The sequence below is a fragment of the Triturus cristatus genome, chromosome 2_2, assembly GCF_964204655.1.
Source record: "Triturus cristatus chromosome 2_2, aTriCri1.1, whole genome shotgun sequence".
NCBI lineage: Eukaryota > Metazoa > Chordata > Amphibia > Caudata > Salamandridae > Triturus > Triturus cristatus.
In genome coordinates, this window is record NC_140582.1 from 264149215 (window position 1) to 264167115 (window position 17901).

Below are 17901 nucleotides of genomic sequence, written 5' to 3' on the forward strand. Positions count from 1 at the left end.
TACCAACATTCAAAAATACGATGTACTGAAAATATATATCGAAGAGTCCTAAACTTGCGTAAACAGTCATCAGAAATCTCTCTGAAGTTTGGATGGAGGTATGTGTTATAGCGTCTAATTGACTGTAATGTCCTTGTTTTGTTCATGATTAATAATTTAGATGCAAGACAATTAGGGAACAACTTCCATCTGTCCAATTCCTGAGTGCATTTTATAGCTGGGAGTTGATGGCATTGATGTAGCCTGCAGTTGGCCATTTCAGTAAGTGGATGACTTTTTAATGAAGGCGCAGGAAGAAATGTTGGTCGTGCTCTGCCCTTAATGATCGCACCAACAGACGTTTAGGGCCATTCAATTAAGAAGCAATGTTTAGATCATCATTACGAGGCTGGTGTTTTAGTTCGATTCCTGTGCATATGGAGCGGAATCACAAGCTCTGTACTAATTATCAAACCCTTACTATTTCCTGATAGATTTCAGCAAGTCAAACCTGCAGAATGTCCTGGGGTAAAAGGCTTGGACAAAAGGAAAAATATTTTGAATTAGGTTTGTTAAATACCGAATCTGCATGTTATGCCTCATTTCCAAGTTGAATTCAAAGAGTAAGAGGAGTTTACAGCATATGGTTAGTACCTCCCCCCCAGGTCAGGGTGCGGCTGCCTCTATGTATGGGCATCAGGGCTCTACGGTGCCAATTTTGTGAGGCATGTGAATGGTAATTACTAACAGCAATTATCATCCTCATTAGTGCCCAACAAAACAATGTGCGCCTCGGTGCCAGGCTGCCTTTCACCCTTGCTCACTTGAGGGTCAGGCAGCAAGGCAGTTTGCAGAGGCACAAGCGCTGGTGCACATGTGCCAGCTACGTTTTTTGGGGGGCCTTTGACTTGCAGGCTAAGAAGAGCTAACCTACCACCAGCCCTGGCCTTCAATACTGGAGGGTCCACTGGGACCACCCATAGATGATGCGCAGTAGCTCACGTTTTAAAGCAGCCTATACATCTAGGGCATCAGCCCTGTGTGTCAGGGGGCTGCATGTCAATCATTCTGTGGCTGTCTCACCACCTCACCCTTTCCCAAGTCATCACAAGGTAGTGTGGGGTCGGAAGCATCATTGACCCCACTCAACCCTGTGACAGGTTGGGAAAGGGTGGGGTTACAGGAGGTTGCATGTGAAGGAGGGTGTACCATTCACTGAGCATGTGATCTGACGTCACAGGGTCACAAACCATGACTGTGGAGTGGGGGTCACATGCATGCTATAAAGAGATACACTGCACATGCTTATGCGGTAGAAGCATGTGCAGTGTATCTGTACATAGCTTCCCTCGGTGCAGTGCCTCCATTTGTATCACCAACCCAGCGATCAGAATCTGGTCTCCTACAACAGCCATTGCCTGGGTAAGTGAGCCTTTGTGCCTAGAAAAGGAAATCCTTTATGTGCAATGAGCACCCTGATCTCACATATTTCAAGGAGCTTTCATACGTGCTAATGAATCCTTGCGCTGTACAAGGCCAGCCAATATGTCATTATGATGTCATTTGCACATTTGAGAGCGCATTGAAATGTGTAAATGTAAAAATGTAAATCCGTATTTGTAAAGCACAAACTACTCAGCCTTTCGGGTCTCAAGGCGCTGGGGCCATAGTGGAAGTTAAGTAAGCTATTGCCCAGAGTCACATGGTGCTGAGCTGAGCTGCCACCGGAGTCGGGGATCAAACCATGAACCCTGTGCTCCGAAGTCAGCAGCCCTGGCCGCTGCACCACACAAATGTGTGAGCTCAGGATGTGCGGTGTACAAATAGGTACTGCACACATCCTGAGCTCACATATATCATGGCACTTTCATATGTGATGATGAAGTGATTAGCACATATGACAGCTCCTTGAAATGCGAATGCTCAGGATGTGCGCTGTACAACAAGCAGTCAGTTCCTGCCCCCCTCCTCACCTCCTTGGTGGTTCTCTACTCTGTTTAATGTGCAGGTCCCCTTTGACCTATGCTGCTAGGATATGGCGTACCCCGACCCACTTATCCTTACAGTTGCGGACCCCTTTGCCCAATACTCCTCTTTGATGCTGGTCACCTTTTCTCTTTGCCTCTACTGCATGGTGGTGAAGGAAATTGCTCACTTTAAGACCAGAGTGGAAGTGGTCTACAAAAGCCACCTTCAGAAGTCCAACTGTGGACCCAGCGATGACATCATCAGGTGACCCTGCAACTTTTAGCTCTCTGTGACCATCAGCATTTTGCTCACAGTTTTCAAGAGTCAATATACAACGTTTGAATTTGTAAAAATTGGAATTACTCACTCTCACACATAACTGGCACGATAATGCCAGTACCCATCTAATAAAGTATTAAAATGGTGTTGAGAAGTCCCTTTGCTTCCGAATATTTTTTAATCTTGCTCAGAGGGATCTATTCTTAGCTATTACATTTATTGTAGTCACTCTGAGACCTGCAGGTATTCCCCTTAGAAAGTATTGAAATGCAGTTATGCTGCAAAGTATTTGTGTAAATGTTCTGCATCATTCTGATAATGTATTCTGATAAATGACAGATTTACAGGATGCGCCTCTCAGCAGAGGTGATGCGTCGGTTTGGCTCGGGGATACATAGCTCAGCAGAGAAGATGCATCACCTTCGGCCCACTCCCAAGGGTCCTGGACTGGGGTGGCACCACCTGGCAAGGTAGACACACAGATGGCAGAGCACAGGTGTAGATGCCAGGTTGTAGGATCCCTGTTATGTCCCTGAAACTTCAGATCAGGAGGCCAGCCAAGTAGCCCTCGGAGTCACTCTGGTTTTTGATTTCTAGAGATGTAGGTCCAGTCCTTCTCACCCAGGCTAGAGGGAAGCAGGCAGCAGGTCAGCAAAGTAGCAGTCCAGCAGTGTGTCAGTCCTTTCATCATCACACCAGTCCTTCTTCCTTGTAGAGTTTCCACAGGTCCTGAAGTGTACTGAAATGGTGGTGTCTGAGGTCATTCTTTTATACACTGGCATGCCTTTGAAGTGCACAGATGCGCTACCTTGTCAGCCCTGGCTCTAGACTAACTACAGGAGGTGTGGGGGGGACAAACACAGCCTATTGAGGTGCAAGTGAGGATGATTCCAGATCCTCCCTTTCATCCTGTCAATGATAGCTCACTCAGTCACACCTAAGCTCCCATTGTGTGTAGGAGCCAAGGAGGAATACACAAAGCCCAACTTCTAACTACACCCAGTCATGTGACCAGACACAGGCTGCAGGCACCAAATAGTTAAGGCAAGAAAATGCCAACTTTCTAAAGATAATCATTAGAGACTGATGGGATAACCTGAGTAACGTAAAAGGACCTGGGTGTAATGTAGTAAAGACAACAGATGGTCCAGATGTACACTTATTTGGAAAAGCCAAATGGAGAGACAACAAAATGTTACCGTTCAAAATAATTGATTATGGCACCGTAGCAAATGTTCACATATAATTTTTAAGAGCAATACATCCTCTTTTAAACACACCAGAGAGAAAAGAGACAACTACTGTATTCTGGTAACAAAAATCTAATTTATATTCTTTTGTTGACAATTTTTTTTTTATAAAACAAACAAATGTCATTAATAATAATATAGTGGTTGTTCAGAGCAAGTGAGGAAGGGGAAAAAGTGCTGATGTGCAGAGTGAATGAAAACAGGGAAAGTATAAAACAGGAATAGATTGATAAAATCGGCATCCTATTTTTATACGATGGCCACTGGCTGCCAAGATGATGAAAAATGGTAGGCCAGTACACAACTGACCTGTCTACAGAACGATTTAAACGTATTCTCCTGTATTATTTCCTATGAAGGATGTTCTTGTGTTCAAAGTTCATCCTCCAGATTAGGTAAAGTGAAGTATGACATAGTACTGGTCTTAGGGTGAGGGGCGTTAAAAGTGAGAGTTTTTAAACATGAACTGAGCAATATTCATGTCCCCTATATGAGAGCCACATTCTTTTTGTACATGGATCAAAATTGCACCAATTTACACCAATTGATAAACATTTTCAAGGTGGAACCCCCCCAAAACCAACTCGGAAATGTCCAGCTCATTCGCTTTGCTCGCTTGCTCACCAAAGTTCGCTAATCGGTCTTATGCCTCAACCACTGTCAAATCCCACCAGCCGCCACTGCCCCAGGTTAATGATAGATACCAGGTGTGGTATGTACCCGACCATATTCCTCACAGCTTGTAATGAGGGCCTTAGAAACTGGAGAAATGCAAAGATGGGTGATTCAGTGGATTGTCATCATGGACAGTTGTGTTTTGAGAAAGAAGAGAGCATCATAACTCTACAGTACCGAAGGGGGCTTTAGCGGAATATAAAGCCATATGACTATGTAAGAGCAACTAAAAACCATTAAATTATTGAATTATTGTGAATAATGTATAACAGAAGCCATATGGCTTAAAACTATACAAATTAAATGTAGGTTTTTTTCTTATTAATACATGTCTAACTATCAATGAAATTCCAGAAATCATGATACATTACTTTGTTTCTGTCTTTAGAAAAAGACAGTGTCTATGTTCCAGATGGATAATGAAAGCTGCCTGGACTTGCACTCTTTCAGACAATTTTCTCACATCCATATCAGTAAAGCTTACAGCCACACTGACAATCATTTGACTCTTTCACTATTACTGTGTTTGCACATCCTTGTCAGACTTCACCCCAGCTGTTTGCCCTGCCCATGTGGACACATATATGTTTGGCACTTCTCCTCTTGATATCTGTGACATCTGACAATAACTTGTATGTATGCACATCATACGGTCGTGTTGGGAACATTCAACCATGGCCATACATGGAGATGCACAAAGTTTAGAGTGCTACCTCCATTGCTCGGTGTGGGGAAGGACCATAGCTACAATAGGCGGAGTCTCAGGTTGATCATGAGGCCCCAGTGATGTACTACAATCGACACACTTTTTACAATTAATCCCAAAGCAGTACATTTGTGCTAGACCTGGCATCTTTTAGTTTGGTTTCCCCTGTCTTTTTGCATCTGACCTGTTTTTAACTGTCTGATGCATTTCGTTTTTGCTGGTTTTAGGACTCTGGCCACATTACCACTGCTGACAAGTGCTAAAGTGCAAGTGCTCCCTGTCTAAATTTTAATGGTGTTTGGTTTCTCCATGATTGGCCTATTTGATTTACTAGTAGGTCCCTAGAATAGTGCACTGTGTGTGCCAAGGGCCTGTAAATCAAATGCTACTCGTAGGCCTGCAGCATTGATTGTGCCACCCACATGAGTAGCACTGCAAACAGGTCTCATACCTGCCCCGGCAGTGTCAGTGTGTGCAGTTATATACTGCCATTTCGACCTGGCAGGTGCACCCACTTGCCAGGCCCAACCCTTCCCTTCCATTACATGGAAGGCACCCTTAAGGTAGGCCCTTGGTAGCCCCAGGAGCAGAGTGTGGTGTATCTAAAAGGTAGGACATGTGCTGCTGCGTTGTACATGTCCTGGTAGGAAAATACTGCTAATTTCGTTTTTCACTACAGCCAGGCCCATCTCTCCCATCGCTAAGCATTGGAGCTGCCTGGTAACATCTTACAAGGGCTCCTGCCAATTGGGAGCTGATAGAAAATTGGAGTATGATATCTCTGGACTCACCCTTTAAAAATACATATTTTAGTAAAGTTGGTTTTTAAATTGCAGGTCTGAAAATGCCACTTTTAGAATGTTGACATTTTCTTACTTTAACCGTTCTGTGCCTCTGCCTGTCTCTGAATACACATGTGGGTTAGGATGACAGCAGGGATGTTGGTACATTCACTCTAGACAGTCACACAAAGGGAGCTGATGTGTTCCCTGCATATCCTGATGGCCCATCACTATGCCTTCCTGAGCTAGAGTCGTGGGAGGAGTTGACACTAACACTGCACCGGAGCATGGTCCCAGCTTGACACAACGACTGTGGTTTACAGTGTAGGCCCCAGCTTTTTGTCACAGCACCTTCGTAGAACTGCTCTTGCGTGAGTCTCGAGCACCGCATCACTGAAGTCTGTGATGCATTGCCCTGACTCCAACGCAGCGCCTGCTTCAATGCTGTGGAATCGCTGCAGCTCGACTTGACTTCTGAAGTGTTGTCCCTGGGTGCCGATTTCTTCATTGGCCCCGCACCGCAGTAAGGAACTAAGACATCATGCCTGAAAACGACGCATCACCTCCCCTGTAGCAGTAAGGAAACGACGCATCACCTCCCCTGCTTACCAGTAAGGAACCAATGCATCACCTTTCCTGTAGCAGTAAGAAACCAACATATCACCTTCTTTTTCGACGCCTCACCTCCCTTGCCCCTCACATCGTCTTTGATTTATGATGCATCTAAGGTACTTTGTCCTGATCAAGTGCAATCATCAATTTTTAAGAACTATAACTTTATTTAATCTTTGAAAAATCATATTTTGACTTGTGTATGGGGTTTTTGTCATTTTGGTCTTGTTTCAATCAGCTCAATATTGGCTATTGTTCTAAACTGGTGTGGATTCCTTTTGTGGTATTTTCACTGTGTTACTGTGTGTGTGTGTTTACAAATACTTTACACATTGCCTCTGGGATAATAAGTCTGACTGTTCTGTGCCAAGCTACCAAGGGGCTGAGCAGCAGCTACCTTAGGTGTGTCCCTACTTGGACTTGGGGCATGCCACTGCCAGCTAGAGACCCAATTTGTTTTCAATGGTATGTGCTAAACTATTTTCAGTTTATGGTTGACATATATTTAAATTATGAGGTTTTATTGGGAGCACATTTTAGTGACATGAATGTGCATTATCAGGGCAGTAAAGGAATTAAGTAATGTTTAGGTTAACTCCTACATAACTAGGGAAGAGTAGTATCATTTGAAATCCTCCTTTCCTCTTTATATCTCATTCATGGATGTGATCTTCTGAGAGAGATACTAGAATGGGAGTTCTTAAATGACAACATCTCTTGCCTGGTGCCAGGGGTCTCACACACATACCATGTTACTGTCCATTCCAATCTGGCTGGCCCTGTCCAAACTCCAGGGGATTTAGGAATCAGTTTGAGCACTATGGACCTATCACTACCATGGCTTCCTCTGTCAGTGCTCTAAATATTCGTGCTAAAGCGTCATGAATAATGAGGAAAAACTGCTTAGGTAGAGAGTTTGAATGTTGAGTTAAACCAACAGAGACAGGCACCTATATAAAAGAAAAAGAACAGAAGAGGAAGGGAAAGAAAACAGAGGGGAAAGAAAATACACCGGAAAGGAATACAAAATTTAATTAGGGAAGAAAAAGACATACAATTCACAAAGAGAATGATGGACACAGGAGGACTAAAGAAATGAAGAAAGGAAGGAAAGAAAGACAGGGATGAGGAAATAAAGCAGCTGTTAGCAAAAAGGGACATACTGGAGGAAAACAGAAAGAAGAAAGAAAGGCTCAAGTGTGAGGGTGAAATAATAAAGGTGGTATCGAAGTAATGAAAGGCTAAAAGAAATAGGAAGGGACAAACAAAATAGGAAAAAAAGAATGGGAAAGTGGTAAGATAAGTGAGTAAAACATGGAGGAAGCTACACAGATGGAAGAAATAGATAGAAAGTCATATGGGTAGTTAAGACATAAAAATGATAAGAGAGAGATAGGAGAGAGAGTTAGGTGAATACATTGGTGAAAGATCTTGGGATACACATGGGCTGTAGAAGGCAAAAAGTAGCAAGAGAAACAAAAGTCAGCTATTAGGTGGACACAGAGGTGCTACAGTCAGGACCAAGCATAACAGATAATTGCAAGGATGGTTTAAGACAGGGAGATGGCCAGAGCAACAGAATGAGTAAAGAAACAAAGGTAATGCATTAAAGAATGACTCCATGGTTAAACAAAAAGGGCCAAATTTAGAGTTTGGTAGACTGGGTACTCCATCGCAAATGCACTAATTGCCCGCCTCATTTACAGACAAATGGACCTTATATATTCCATCGATGGAGCCCCCGTTGTCTCCCTAGACAGAATACTTCCTCCAATGGCCTGACATAGTAGGGGCCGTTAGAGGAATAACATAAGATCATTTGCCCTATTTAGGGTTGATGGTGTAATGCCTTTTTTCCTGTCCATCACTGTCAGGAAAAACCTGGCAGTGAGCAATAGGAAACAAATAATAATGACCACCACATCCTGGGGGAAGCTCACAGGGTGTGGGGGCCATTAGCTTTTTGTTTTACATAAACAGTCTACCACTTTGGGAGTTTGTTTCTGAAAAACATAAACATTTCAAACGTTTGATGGATGGTTGTCAAAACTGACAGAGGCCAACCACCACAGCTTTAGCTCATTAAAAGGAATTGCTCTGATGGTCGTCCCTTTCAGTTCACAAAGATGACCACTGTGTTGCCCAAGCTCTAAATTAGGCCCATAGCCTCACTGAAGCAATTGAGAAAATTAAGCAAATGTTTTTCTACATTTATTCCCACAAACGTTATTTTCTATACTGATCAAAGCAACTGGAATCTGTTAACTCACTGCATACTCAAACAAAGATTTGATGCCGGTGGCAGACATATGAGGTGATCACGAACCCCAAAACCCCTAGCTTCCATGCTGTAAATATAGGTCACCTTTAACATAGTATGCACAATGCTGAGAACCAATTAGTGACTCAATGGCCACAGCAAGTTTGTCTATCTCAAATCATAATTTTTGTTTCAGAATCGCAGAAAGTAAGAACCCTACTTTTCCAGTTGGTGGCTATGTAATTTCCAATGCTGGATGGACAACTCACTCCATTTCTGATGGCACCAGTCTGGCCCCTTTGCTTCCAGAGTGGCCAGAAAAGATTCCAAAGTCTCTGGCTCTTGGAACACTTGGCATGCCTGGGTGAGTTGCAATGCTACACTTTCTATTACTATTTATTTCTATTGAAATTGCATTTTGAATAATCTAGACATTACTTTCCTAGTTTTTTATTTATTGCGCAATACAGCCTAGACTGATGTGGTGAACTGTAAACAATAAAGAAAAGACATCAGAGTATGACCATTCTCAAGATTTCAAAGAAAATTGTAAAATATATATATTGCCACTAGGTAGTTTTACTTAGGTCTACTTTTTCATAGACTTAGCATTTTTTGGTTTGCTAATAATTTTGGCCCCATTTGATGGATCTTCACAAAACAGTCCCCAAAAAGTTAATCTACCTCAGTGTTTTCCCGTAAAGGTTTAGGTGATCCATCAAATGAGGGCCGAGAAAAAAGGGGGGGGGATGCCAAAATGCAAAATCCCCTTGCATTTTTCATAAACTTCTTTAGACAAGTCTACAGCAAACACTGCTGAAGGGAATTACACCAAATTCGTCAGGAAGCTAAATCTTGGTCCACAGATTGTACTTTTTGGGATCTGCTGTAAATCCGTTCAGTAGATTTTTAAATATTAAGGGTACAAAATTTAGATATTTGGACAGTTGGCCTCACGAGTGTCTTTGCGACTCTCATGGAAGCACGAATTTAAGAGTGTTCTGATTGGCCCAGGGAGCTTAATTTCCTGTGGTACATCTCGCTCCCATGGGAGTTAGACTCCTGCAAGAGCGAGCACTCTGATTGGCTGCCTGCAACATGAGAAAAATGTCCAGACTCAGTACCCTGTCCTGAAGTGGTAAACAAAAGATACATGGGGGCAGGATAGGGATACCATGACCTCTAGGCCACATGGAGAGGACACAGAGATACCCTTGCACCCCAGGGCAAAAAATTAAGAACAAATGGGAAACAATGAGAAAAAATGCTGTGAGACTGTTGTGGGATGGCAAAACAAAAAAATAGGGTCGGTCTTCCTTTATTTAGTAGTTTGAGCTGTGTTTAGGAAGGGGAGGGGGGCTGCTTTCCCTTCCACCTCCCGAGCCATTAGAAGCCAAGGGGAGGCCACCCCAGGGAGCGATCTTATTTATGGGGAGAGGTGCCTCATGACTCGAGAGGCCCTGGTGAGCTGACCCCTGGGGCAAACAATTCACAGAATGGTGAGGGGGCAACCTGGGCCCCTTCCTGAGCCTTTAAGGAAGCCCCCCCCCTCCCTGAACCATTAATGGCCCAGGGATCCCACCCATCAGCAGCTATGTTCCGGTGTGCCCACCCCAGGACATAGTGATTTCCCTGCCTGCAGCGGCGTGGGCAGGAAAACCTGTGCTTGCTCTCACTTGGCAGGAGCATTTTTAAATCTCCTACCAAGCGGGAACAAACACCAATTCCTCTCCCAGTGGGCGGGAGTTTCAAAAATCCTTCAGCCAGCAGGGAGCAGACTTTAGATCTGTTTTCCAGCCTTCAGTATTGCGGGTAGAAAAACAGATCTAAATATTTGTCTTGCATTATCAGCTGCTCCCTGAGGTCAGGAGCAATGCTGGCTCCCGCTGGATGCGGGGAGGTGGCTGGAGCCGCAGGGGCCTTGGGGCTTCCTCCATGATCCTCAACCACAGTGTGGTGGGTGCCCTGGGTGGGCACCAGGGCACCCACCCTTTGTTGCACCAGGCCCCAGGTGATGGGGTCCCTTGTGCCTAAGTCGGCCTGGGGAGGGGTTTGCATTCCCCCTCCCTTTTCATAATTTTGCCAGGAGATGATTCCCCAGGACCAAAATCGGCCCAGGATGAGGGGAAGCATGTCCCTCTCCTCTTTACATTCCTGCCAGGCCCTGGAGGATGGCATCCCCAGGGCCAAAATGCTCTCCATAAAATTCTGCTGGTCCCCAGGCGATGGGGTCCCCAGTACCGAAATCTAATCAGGAGGGTGGTCGTGAGCCCCCTCTCCCCCTTCATAATGGGGTCCCTGTGCCATTTAGGCCCCACTCCTGAGCCTCATTGGGCCCTGGGAACTCCATCCCCCATGGCCTTATGTTTTTTGAAGGGGAGGGGTTCCAATTAACCCCCTCACAAGTCTTATTAGGCCTTGGGGACCCCTCCACCAGAGTTGTTTTTTTAAGGGGAGGGGGGCCACCCACCCAAGCCTTTAAAAGGCCCTGGGTACCCCAACTCCCAGGGTCACATGTATTTTACAAAGGGAGGTGAGCCAAGTGGTCCCCCTCCCCAAGCTTTATTAGGCCCTGGGCACCTCAACCTCAGGGCCTTTTGTTTTTAAAGGAGAGTGGGCCGCACAGCCCCCTCCCCAAGTCTATTTTGGCCTCAGCAACCACATCTCCTAGGGCATTATGTGATAATTCAGGGGAGGGTGTCACGGAGCCCCCCCTTAGCCTTAAAAAGGCAGGGGGACCCCATCCCCCGGGCCATGTTTTTTTATGAAGGGGAGGGGTGCAATGCAGCTCCCCACCCTGAGCCTTTATTCACACTGGGGACGCCTTGCCTCAGTGCCAGCATTATTTAAAGGTGGGTGCCCTGGTGTCCACCCAAGTCACACACCATAAACTCGTTGGGGGACTCTGAGGTAGGCTTAGGCCCCAGCTGCTTCCTGCATGCTGAAGGAGCAGGCATAGCTCTTGCCCACAGGGAGTGGCTATTTATGCTGCTCCCTCTGGGCAGGAGCAATATCTTGATCTGTTTCCCTGCCCACATCAGCGCAAGCAGGGAAATTGATCAAATGTCTGCTGCCAGCTAGCAGAAGCATTTTCAAAGCTCCTGCCGATTGTGAATAGACTTTGGGTTTGCTCCCACATGGACTGTAATTCAAAAATGCTTCTACCAGTTGTGAGCAAGCACAGGTTTCCCTGCCCACGCAGTTGCGGGCAGGGAAACTGCTGTTGCATAGCTTGTGTGCTGGCCCCAGCGGCTGGTGTCTCTGGGGTGATAGAAGGCTCAGGTAGGGGGGGCCGTAAGCTTAAATGCAAAGAAATGGCCCTGGGGGGGGTTTCCACGGCCTTTTCAATTCTCAGTGAGGGGGGCTGCATGTTCCCCCTCCCATTTATGAAGAATTTCCGCCCAGGGTGGGCTCGCCACAGCCTATAATGACTCAGGGAAGGGGATTGTGTGCCCCCCTTATTTAATGAAACCGACCCCGGGGATGGGGCTGGGGGGACATGCACTCCCCCTTTTATTCAAATATTGCACTGGGGATGGGCTTCTTGATCCTTTATTGGCTCAGGGAGGGGGGACTATATGCCCCGCCCCTTATTAAATGCAACCCCGTTGGTGGGCTCCCTGGGGCCTATAGTGGCTTTGGGAGGGGGCTGTGCGCCTGATTCCCTCAAATAAACAATGCAGCCCTGCCGGTGGGCGTCCCAAGCTTTTAATTGAAGATTAAGGCCCCAGCCACCATTTATTTTCCAATTCTGAGGGAAACCCGTGAGAAAGCGGCAGAAACTGCAGATTTATTTTATTTTGGCCTTGGGGAGGGATCCTTTTTGATCCCCCCAAGGGGGACTAGGTAGGCAGGGTATTCCTACTTTGTCCCCCCAGCCCCCTTATTTAACTTTTTTTATTTACTACTTCAGGACAGTGGACTAAATCCCCCGAGTCCTGTAATGGCTGCCAGCAACATTTTTCTTATGTCAGAGCACTCGCTACCACGAGAGTCTGACTCCCACAGGTGCAAATAGCCCAAGGGAAATAAAGCTCCCTGGGCCAATCAGAACACTCACTTTTTCGCGGACCCAACTGTCCATTTATACAAATATTTTTGACCCTTTATTTCTAAAAAAGACTACTAAACAGATTTAGACCAAATCGCAAAAAGCATAATCTGTGGACCAAGCTCTAGTTTCCCGCCAAATTTGGTGTAATTCTGTTTAGCAGTTTTTACTGTAGCCTGTTGAAGTCTACGGAAAATACATGGGGATTTTGTGTTTTGGACTACTGCTTGATGGACCACCCTGAAACCTTCCATGCACAAATTAGTCAAAATTAGCACCCTTTTGGAATTTTTGTGGAGATACGCCAAACGGGACAAAGTTATTAGCAACAGAAAAAATGCTTTTTCAATGGAACAGCTGACAGTGTCAAGCACCACTGGGTAATAAAAACCAAAGGATAAAGTGACGTTATGTGTAAATGAAAATGTTAGTTGAAAGGTTACATTTTAAACTCAAAATCACACAGAAATTTACGAGTTCTAGTTAACTGAAGTAACTTTACCTTGCCCTCTTGCCATGCTCAGTGTTGTCATCAATGATGCCATTTCAGATGTCACATTAATGTTATCAATGATGTCATTGAACATGTCATGAGCAATATATTATGTGAGGATAATAAGCAGTGCATAGCACAGGCCCTCTGCCCAACCTCCCATTGGCGGACTAGAACCTGTTACTGTCCAACTTCCATGGACTTGCAGCTCCCCGAAGCTCCGTCCTTTTTTTTTCTCATCGCTGCAGTACCTCGGTACAACTACAAAATAGCACAGTGGCAACACTGAGTGTGGCCATAGCACCGCAGTACCATGGTTTTACACAAAAACAATCTTTTTAATTTGACACCACAGAGTGATCCACTTGGCCCCCACCCGCAGGGGAGCAAGGTATCCGTACCCTGCACCCTTGTTCATTATGGATATTTGTTTTCAACAACACTAGGACCGAGTCCCCGAGACATAAAATGAGGGCTGCAATTTTCTGTTCCTCTTGTAAACAGCTAATCCGATTGCAAGTTTCAAACTTGCGGTACCCCAGCACTCTATCATACCATGTCACTAGATATCTTTACACTTTTTACCTTAAATTCTCAACAACTACTAACAGATATATATCACATCACAAAAAACTCTTTCTGGGTAAAGATCTAACTTTTTGCCAAATGTGGTGTAATTCCGTTCAGCAATATTTGTTGTAACATTTTTCAAATTTCCTTGAGGAATTTGCATGGCAAAATGTTTTTTTGTCCCCCTCTGCTTTTGCTCAGGTCCCGCTCGGTGAATCACCACAAAACACTCCAGCAAGGAGCTGAGATGGATGAACCTTTATTTGCAAAGTTTTGTGAAGTTTCTTCAAATGGTACCAAAGGTAGCAGCAAACCCAGAAATCCATTCCCTATAGAAACAGGGTCCTAACTATAACTGTATAGTGGTTACCGGTAATAAGGATGTAATGATGCATTTTGGATCAGTGGCATAGGGAAGTCTATATCTTGAGGTCCACACTCACAATTAAACAGCTTCACTTTCTTTAATTCTGCTTTGCAAATGTCTTGGTTGAACGGTCCTTTATATGCTACCAGTCCCATCTTGTATGGGATTTGACACTTCAAGGGAAGTTGTTGCTGATGATATATTACATAGTTTATTTGTTGAAAGCACATTCCTGGTTGCGTCGTATTGACACACAGCTTTTATATATTGATTCAAAGTATGTGTAATGCCAAACTGAGGTAGCCTTAGTATAAGAGGTGGTATGTGGACTTTATTCTAACATTTACAGTCCATGTTTATTCATTCATCAATAACACCCAACCTGATATGTGCCAGATTTGATTGAGAATGCCTCAGTGACATGCAGACCTGAATGTCCACTTGACCCATCTTAGATCAATTCCTCCTCTCCTCCACAGTTTTTCTCCTATTTCTCTAGGTAACTGGGTACCAATATTTTCCCATATTTGCACAGCACGTTTGCTGTCTCCCTCAGCTAATCTCTTGTCAAAACTCCTAAATCCTCTCTGAATTTCAAAGCAGTGTTGACAAAACATATATGTCCTGCTGGTGTCGTCTCCAACTCCTTTGTCATATATTACTTCTCATCCTAGTATCTGACTTCTGCTACATAGTCAAATCCACAAATCATCTATCTTTCCAGACTATACTCTGAAAGTGCCTTCTTCGCTGGTATCCATGACTACTGCATCTGTCCCTCAAAAGCCATACTTTACTCCGCTTCAGACCTCATTGCTGGCTTAGAGAAATTTGCTAACATTTCAAGCAAAGCATGCACCTGAATATATGTATTTGTCCCGCAGTCTTTTTCCCCGCATGGAATCACAACGCGGTAGTTACAACGACCGCGTTGTGATTCCACATACCATTACTCCGCAAGTCGGAACAACGACTTGCGGAGGGGGGTGCTGGATGTTGGAATACTATAATTTACTATTCCAACTCCAGTCTGTGCGGACACTAGGGAAGGTGTTGGATTTTAAATCCAACCCACCCCCCCACCCCCACCCCCCTCCGCAAGTCATTGTTCCGACTTGCGGAGTAATGTTATGCGGAATCAAAACGCGGTCATTGTAACGACCGCGTTGTGAATCCCTGTGGAGAAAACGTTTCGTCATAAACGTTGTTTACCAAAGCACCTCATACAAATTAACTTGCATTACCTTCAAAATTGTCAAATTAAATCCTAAAGATCTCTCGTCTATTTGCCTTTCGAAAGACCCTTTTGTTAGTGCTGCCCAGTTTCACTTCAGGCAGCACTATATAAAAATCTTAAGTAAATTGAAATAATGGCTTCTTTGAAACCCTACATTTGGAGGCTGCAGTTCAAAAATGCCCTTTATTTCTCACCTCAACCCCAAATATTTAGCCATTGAATATTGGGTGCTTGAAATCTTCTTCCTTCAATTTAAGTCCTATTTACATTCAGTAATAATGACTTTAATTTCAAGCTACACCACTGTAGTCAGTGCTACATCATGCCATGCAGAGTTACCATGTCCATCCTCAGCAACATACTTGCACAATGTTGTGTTCGAGGCATATGAGCTGCAGATCACACACTGAGGATAAGATCGCCATCTGGTGTTGGGCTCGGATGATTGCAGGTTGTTGTTGTCTTCGGAAGAAGCCTTTGGTCACGAGATTGGTGACTCCTCCCCTGGACAACAGTGCGCATGGACATCCACTCCATCGTCAGATTGTTTTTTTCCGCCATTGGGTTCGGATGAACTTTTTTCTGCTCCAGCAGAAAACTTCCAGCAATCGAATTAACTCTTCAATCTTCATTCCATCGACGTCGAAATCAACTCGGACCGGTTCCGGAAGCGGCTGATGGACAGGACACCCTTTAAAAAATGCCCCCAGTGTGGAGCGAAGTTCCCCCACAGTGATCACCACGAGGTTTGTAACCTCTGCCTGTCGCCGGAACACAACAAATCGAACTGTCCAGCTTGTGCCGCTTTCCGTTCCAAGAAGACCCTCCGGGACCGAAGAGCTCGACGCCATATTATGGCCAAACCAGCTCCAGAACCGGAGGACATCTTTGCTCAGGATGTTCCTGAAGATGACACCGAAGATCTCGAGATCGTGTCCGAGGCCGACGATTCCGATGACCTCATCACTCCAGGGCAGCGTTTGAGTACCACCCCCCTGCCCCTACCCCATCCAAAAAGACATTGGTCAAGACTCCGCCAGCTGGGCCCAGTCGCGACCGAAAATCCTCTTCAGAAGCCCCGCCCTCGGGCCCGGCTCCGAAGACATCTAAGCCTGTAGGTGGCTCGGGCTCGCGCAAACCTCATGTTATTGTACCTATAACACCTTCGGCACCGAAAACTCCACTGTCGGCTCCGAAACAGGCTTCAAGACCGAAATCTCCTTCGGCACCAAAACGTTCCTCGGCACCGAAGTCTCCACCGGCACCGAAACGTTCTTCCACATCGATGCCTAAAAGTCCCTCGGCACCGAAGTTTCCATCGGCACCGAAAACTCCATCGGCACCGAAAACTCCATCGGCACCGAAGATTCCATCGGCACCGAAGATTCCATCGGCGCCGAAAACTCCATCGGCGCCAAAAACTCCGTCGGCACCGAAAAATCCATCGGCACCGAAAACTCAGTTCACACCGAAAAAAGTTCATAATGATCCGAAACGGCCATCGCCACCACCACTTTCGGAGCTGGATGAACTTTTTCGCCCAGATCCTACTCAAAAGCGGATCTACATCAATCCCAAAACCGGACATGTGACTGCAGTCCCATACAAGAAACGGAAGCTGGACATCACACCACCTTCAGCTCCCATACGGAAGAAGGACTGTGCTACTTCACCACTTCGTTCTTCCTCTCCTGTGTTACCTCCTAACCCATCCCCCCCTCCTCCTCCTCCTTCTCCTTTACCTTTACCATCTCCCTCTCATTCACCTACTCCACAGGATGATAATGATGATTTAGGGGGAGGGGCGGACCCTGATTTATTTAATGATCCTCTTGATCCAAACGACCCTTTTACGTTTCCAGACACAGCACCAGTAGATGACTGGTCTTATCCAATGCCTGACATGCCTGACCCCACTACCTACCCTTCCAAGCCCTCCCCTCCTGATGACCATTTGGGGTTTGGCCAACTGATAAATAGGGCAGCAACATTCCATGGCGTCACGATGCACACAGACGCCCTTGAAGAGGACTTTCTCCTCGATACTTTCGAGCAGTCACAAAAAACTGTTCACATACTGCCCATGATTAAAGGGGTTATAAAGCATGCCACTGAAGTCTTTAAAGACCCTGTTAGAGCTAGAGTTCTCAACCCCCGCATCGAAAAAAAATACAGACCAGCCCCGCAGGACCCTGCATACATTAAAGTCCAGCTCCCTTTAGACTCCTTGGTCGTATCAAATGCCAGGAAACGTGTTAACTCACAGACAACTGGAGAAACGCCTCCCCCGGACAAGGAGTCTAAGCTTTTAGAGGCCTCGGGCAAATGAGTCGCCGCACAGGCGGCGAACCACTGGCGTATTGCCAATACCTAGGCCCTGTTAGCCCGGTATGATAGGGCGCATTATGACCAACTTGAGGACCTTATGCAACATCTGCCTGAGCCCTTTAAATCTCAGGCTACTGACCTCATTCAAGAAGGCAAATTAATATCTAATGCCTCCATTAAATGCACCTTAGATGCGGCAGACACTGCTTCTAGGGCGGTCACTACCAGCGTCTTACTCAGACGACATGCCTGGCTCCGTATTTCCGGTTTTAAACCGGAGGTTCAAACCACAATTCTAGCTCAACCTTTCAACCAAGAGCAGCTATTTGGCCCTGCAGTGGACA

General features: G+C 45.5%; 1 protein-coding gene across 2 annotated transcripts in view; it reads left to right on the forward strand.

The window, feature by feature from the left end:
* The window catches only part of LOC146862126 (prostaglandin reductase 1-like), a 291511-nt gene that overhangs the window by 203957 nt on the left and 69653 nt on the right, over positions 1 to 17901 (forward strand). For both annotated transcript variants that reach the window (XM_085641315.1, XM_085641316.1), the window contains one exon: positions 8708 to 8875. In XM_085641315.1, the coding sequence (XP_085497441.1) occupies positions 8708 to 8875 (168 nt within the window). The remainder of the gene's footprint in view (positions 1 to 8707; positions 8876 to 17901) is intronic.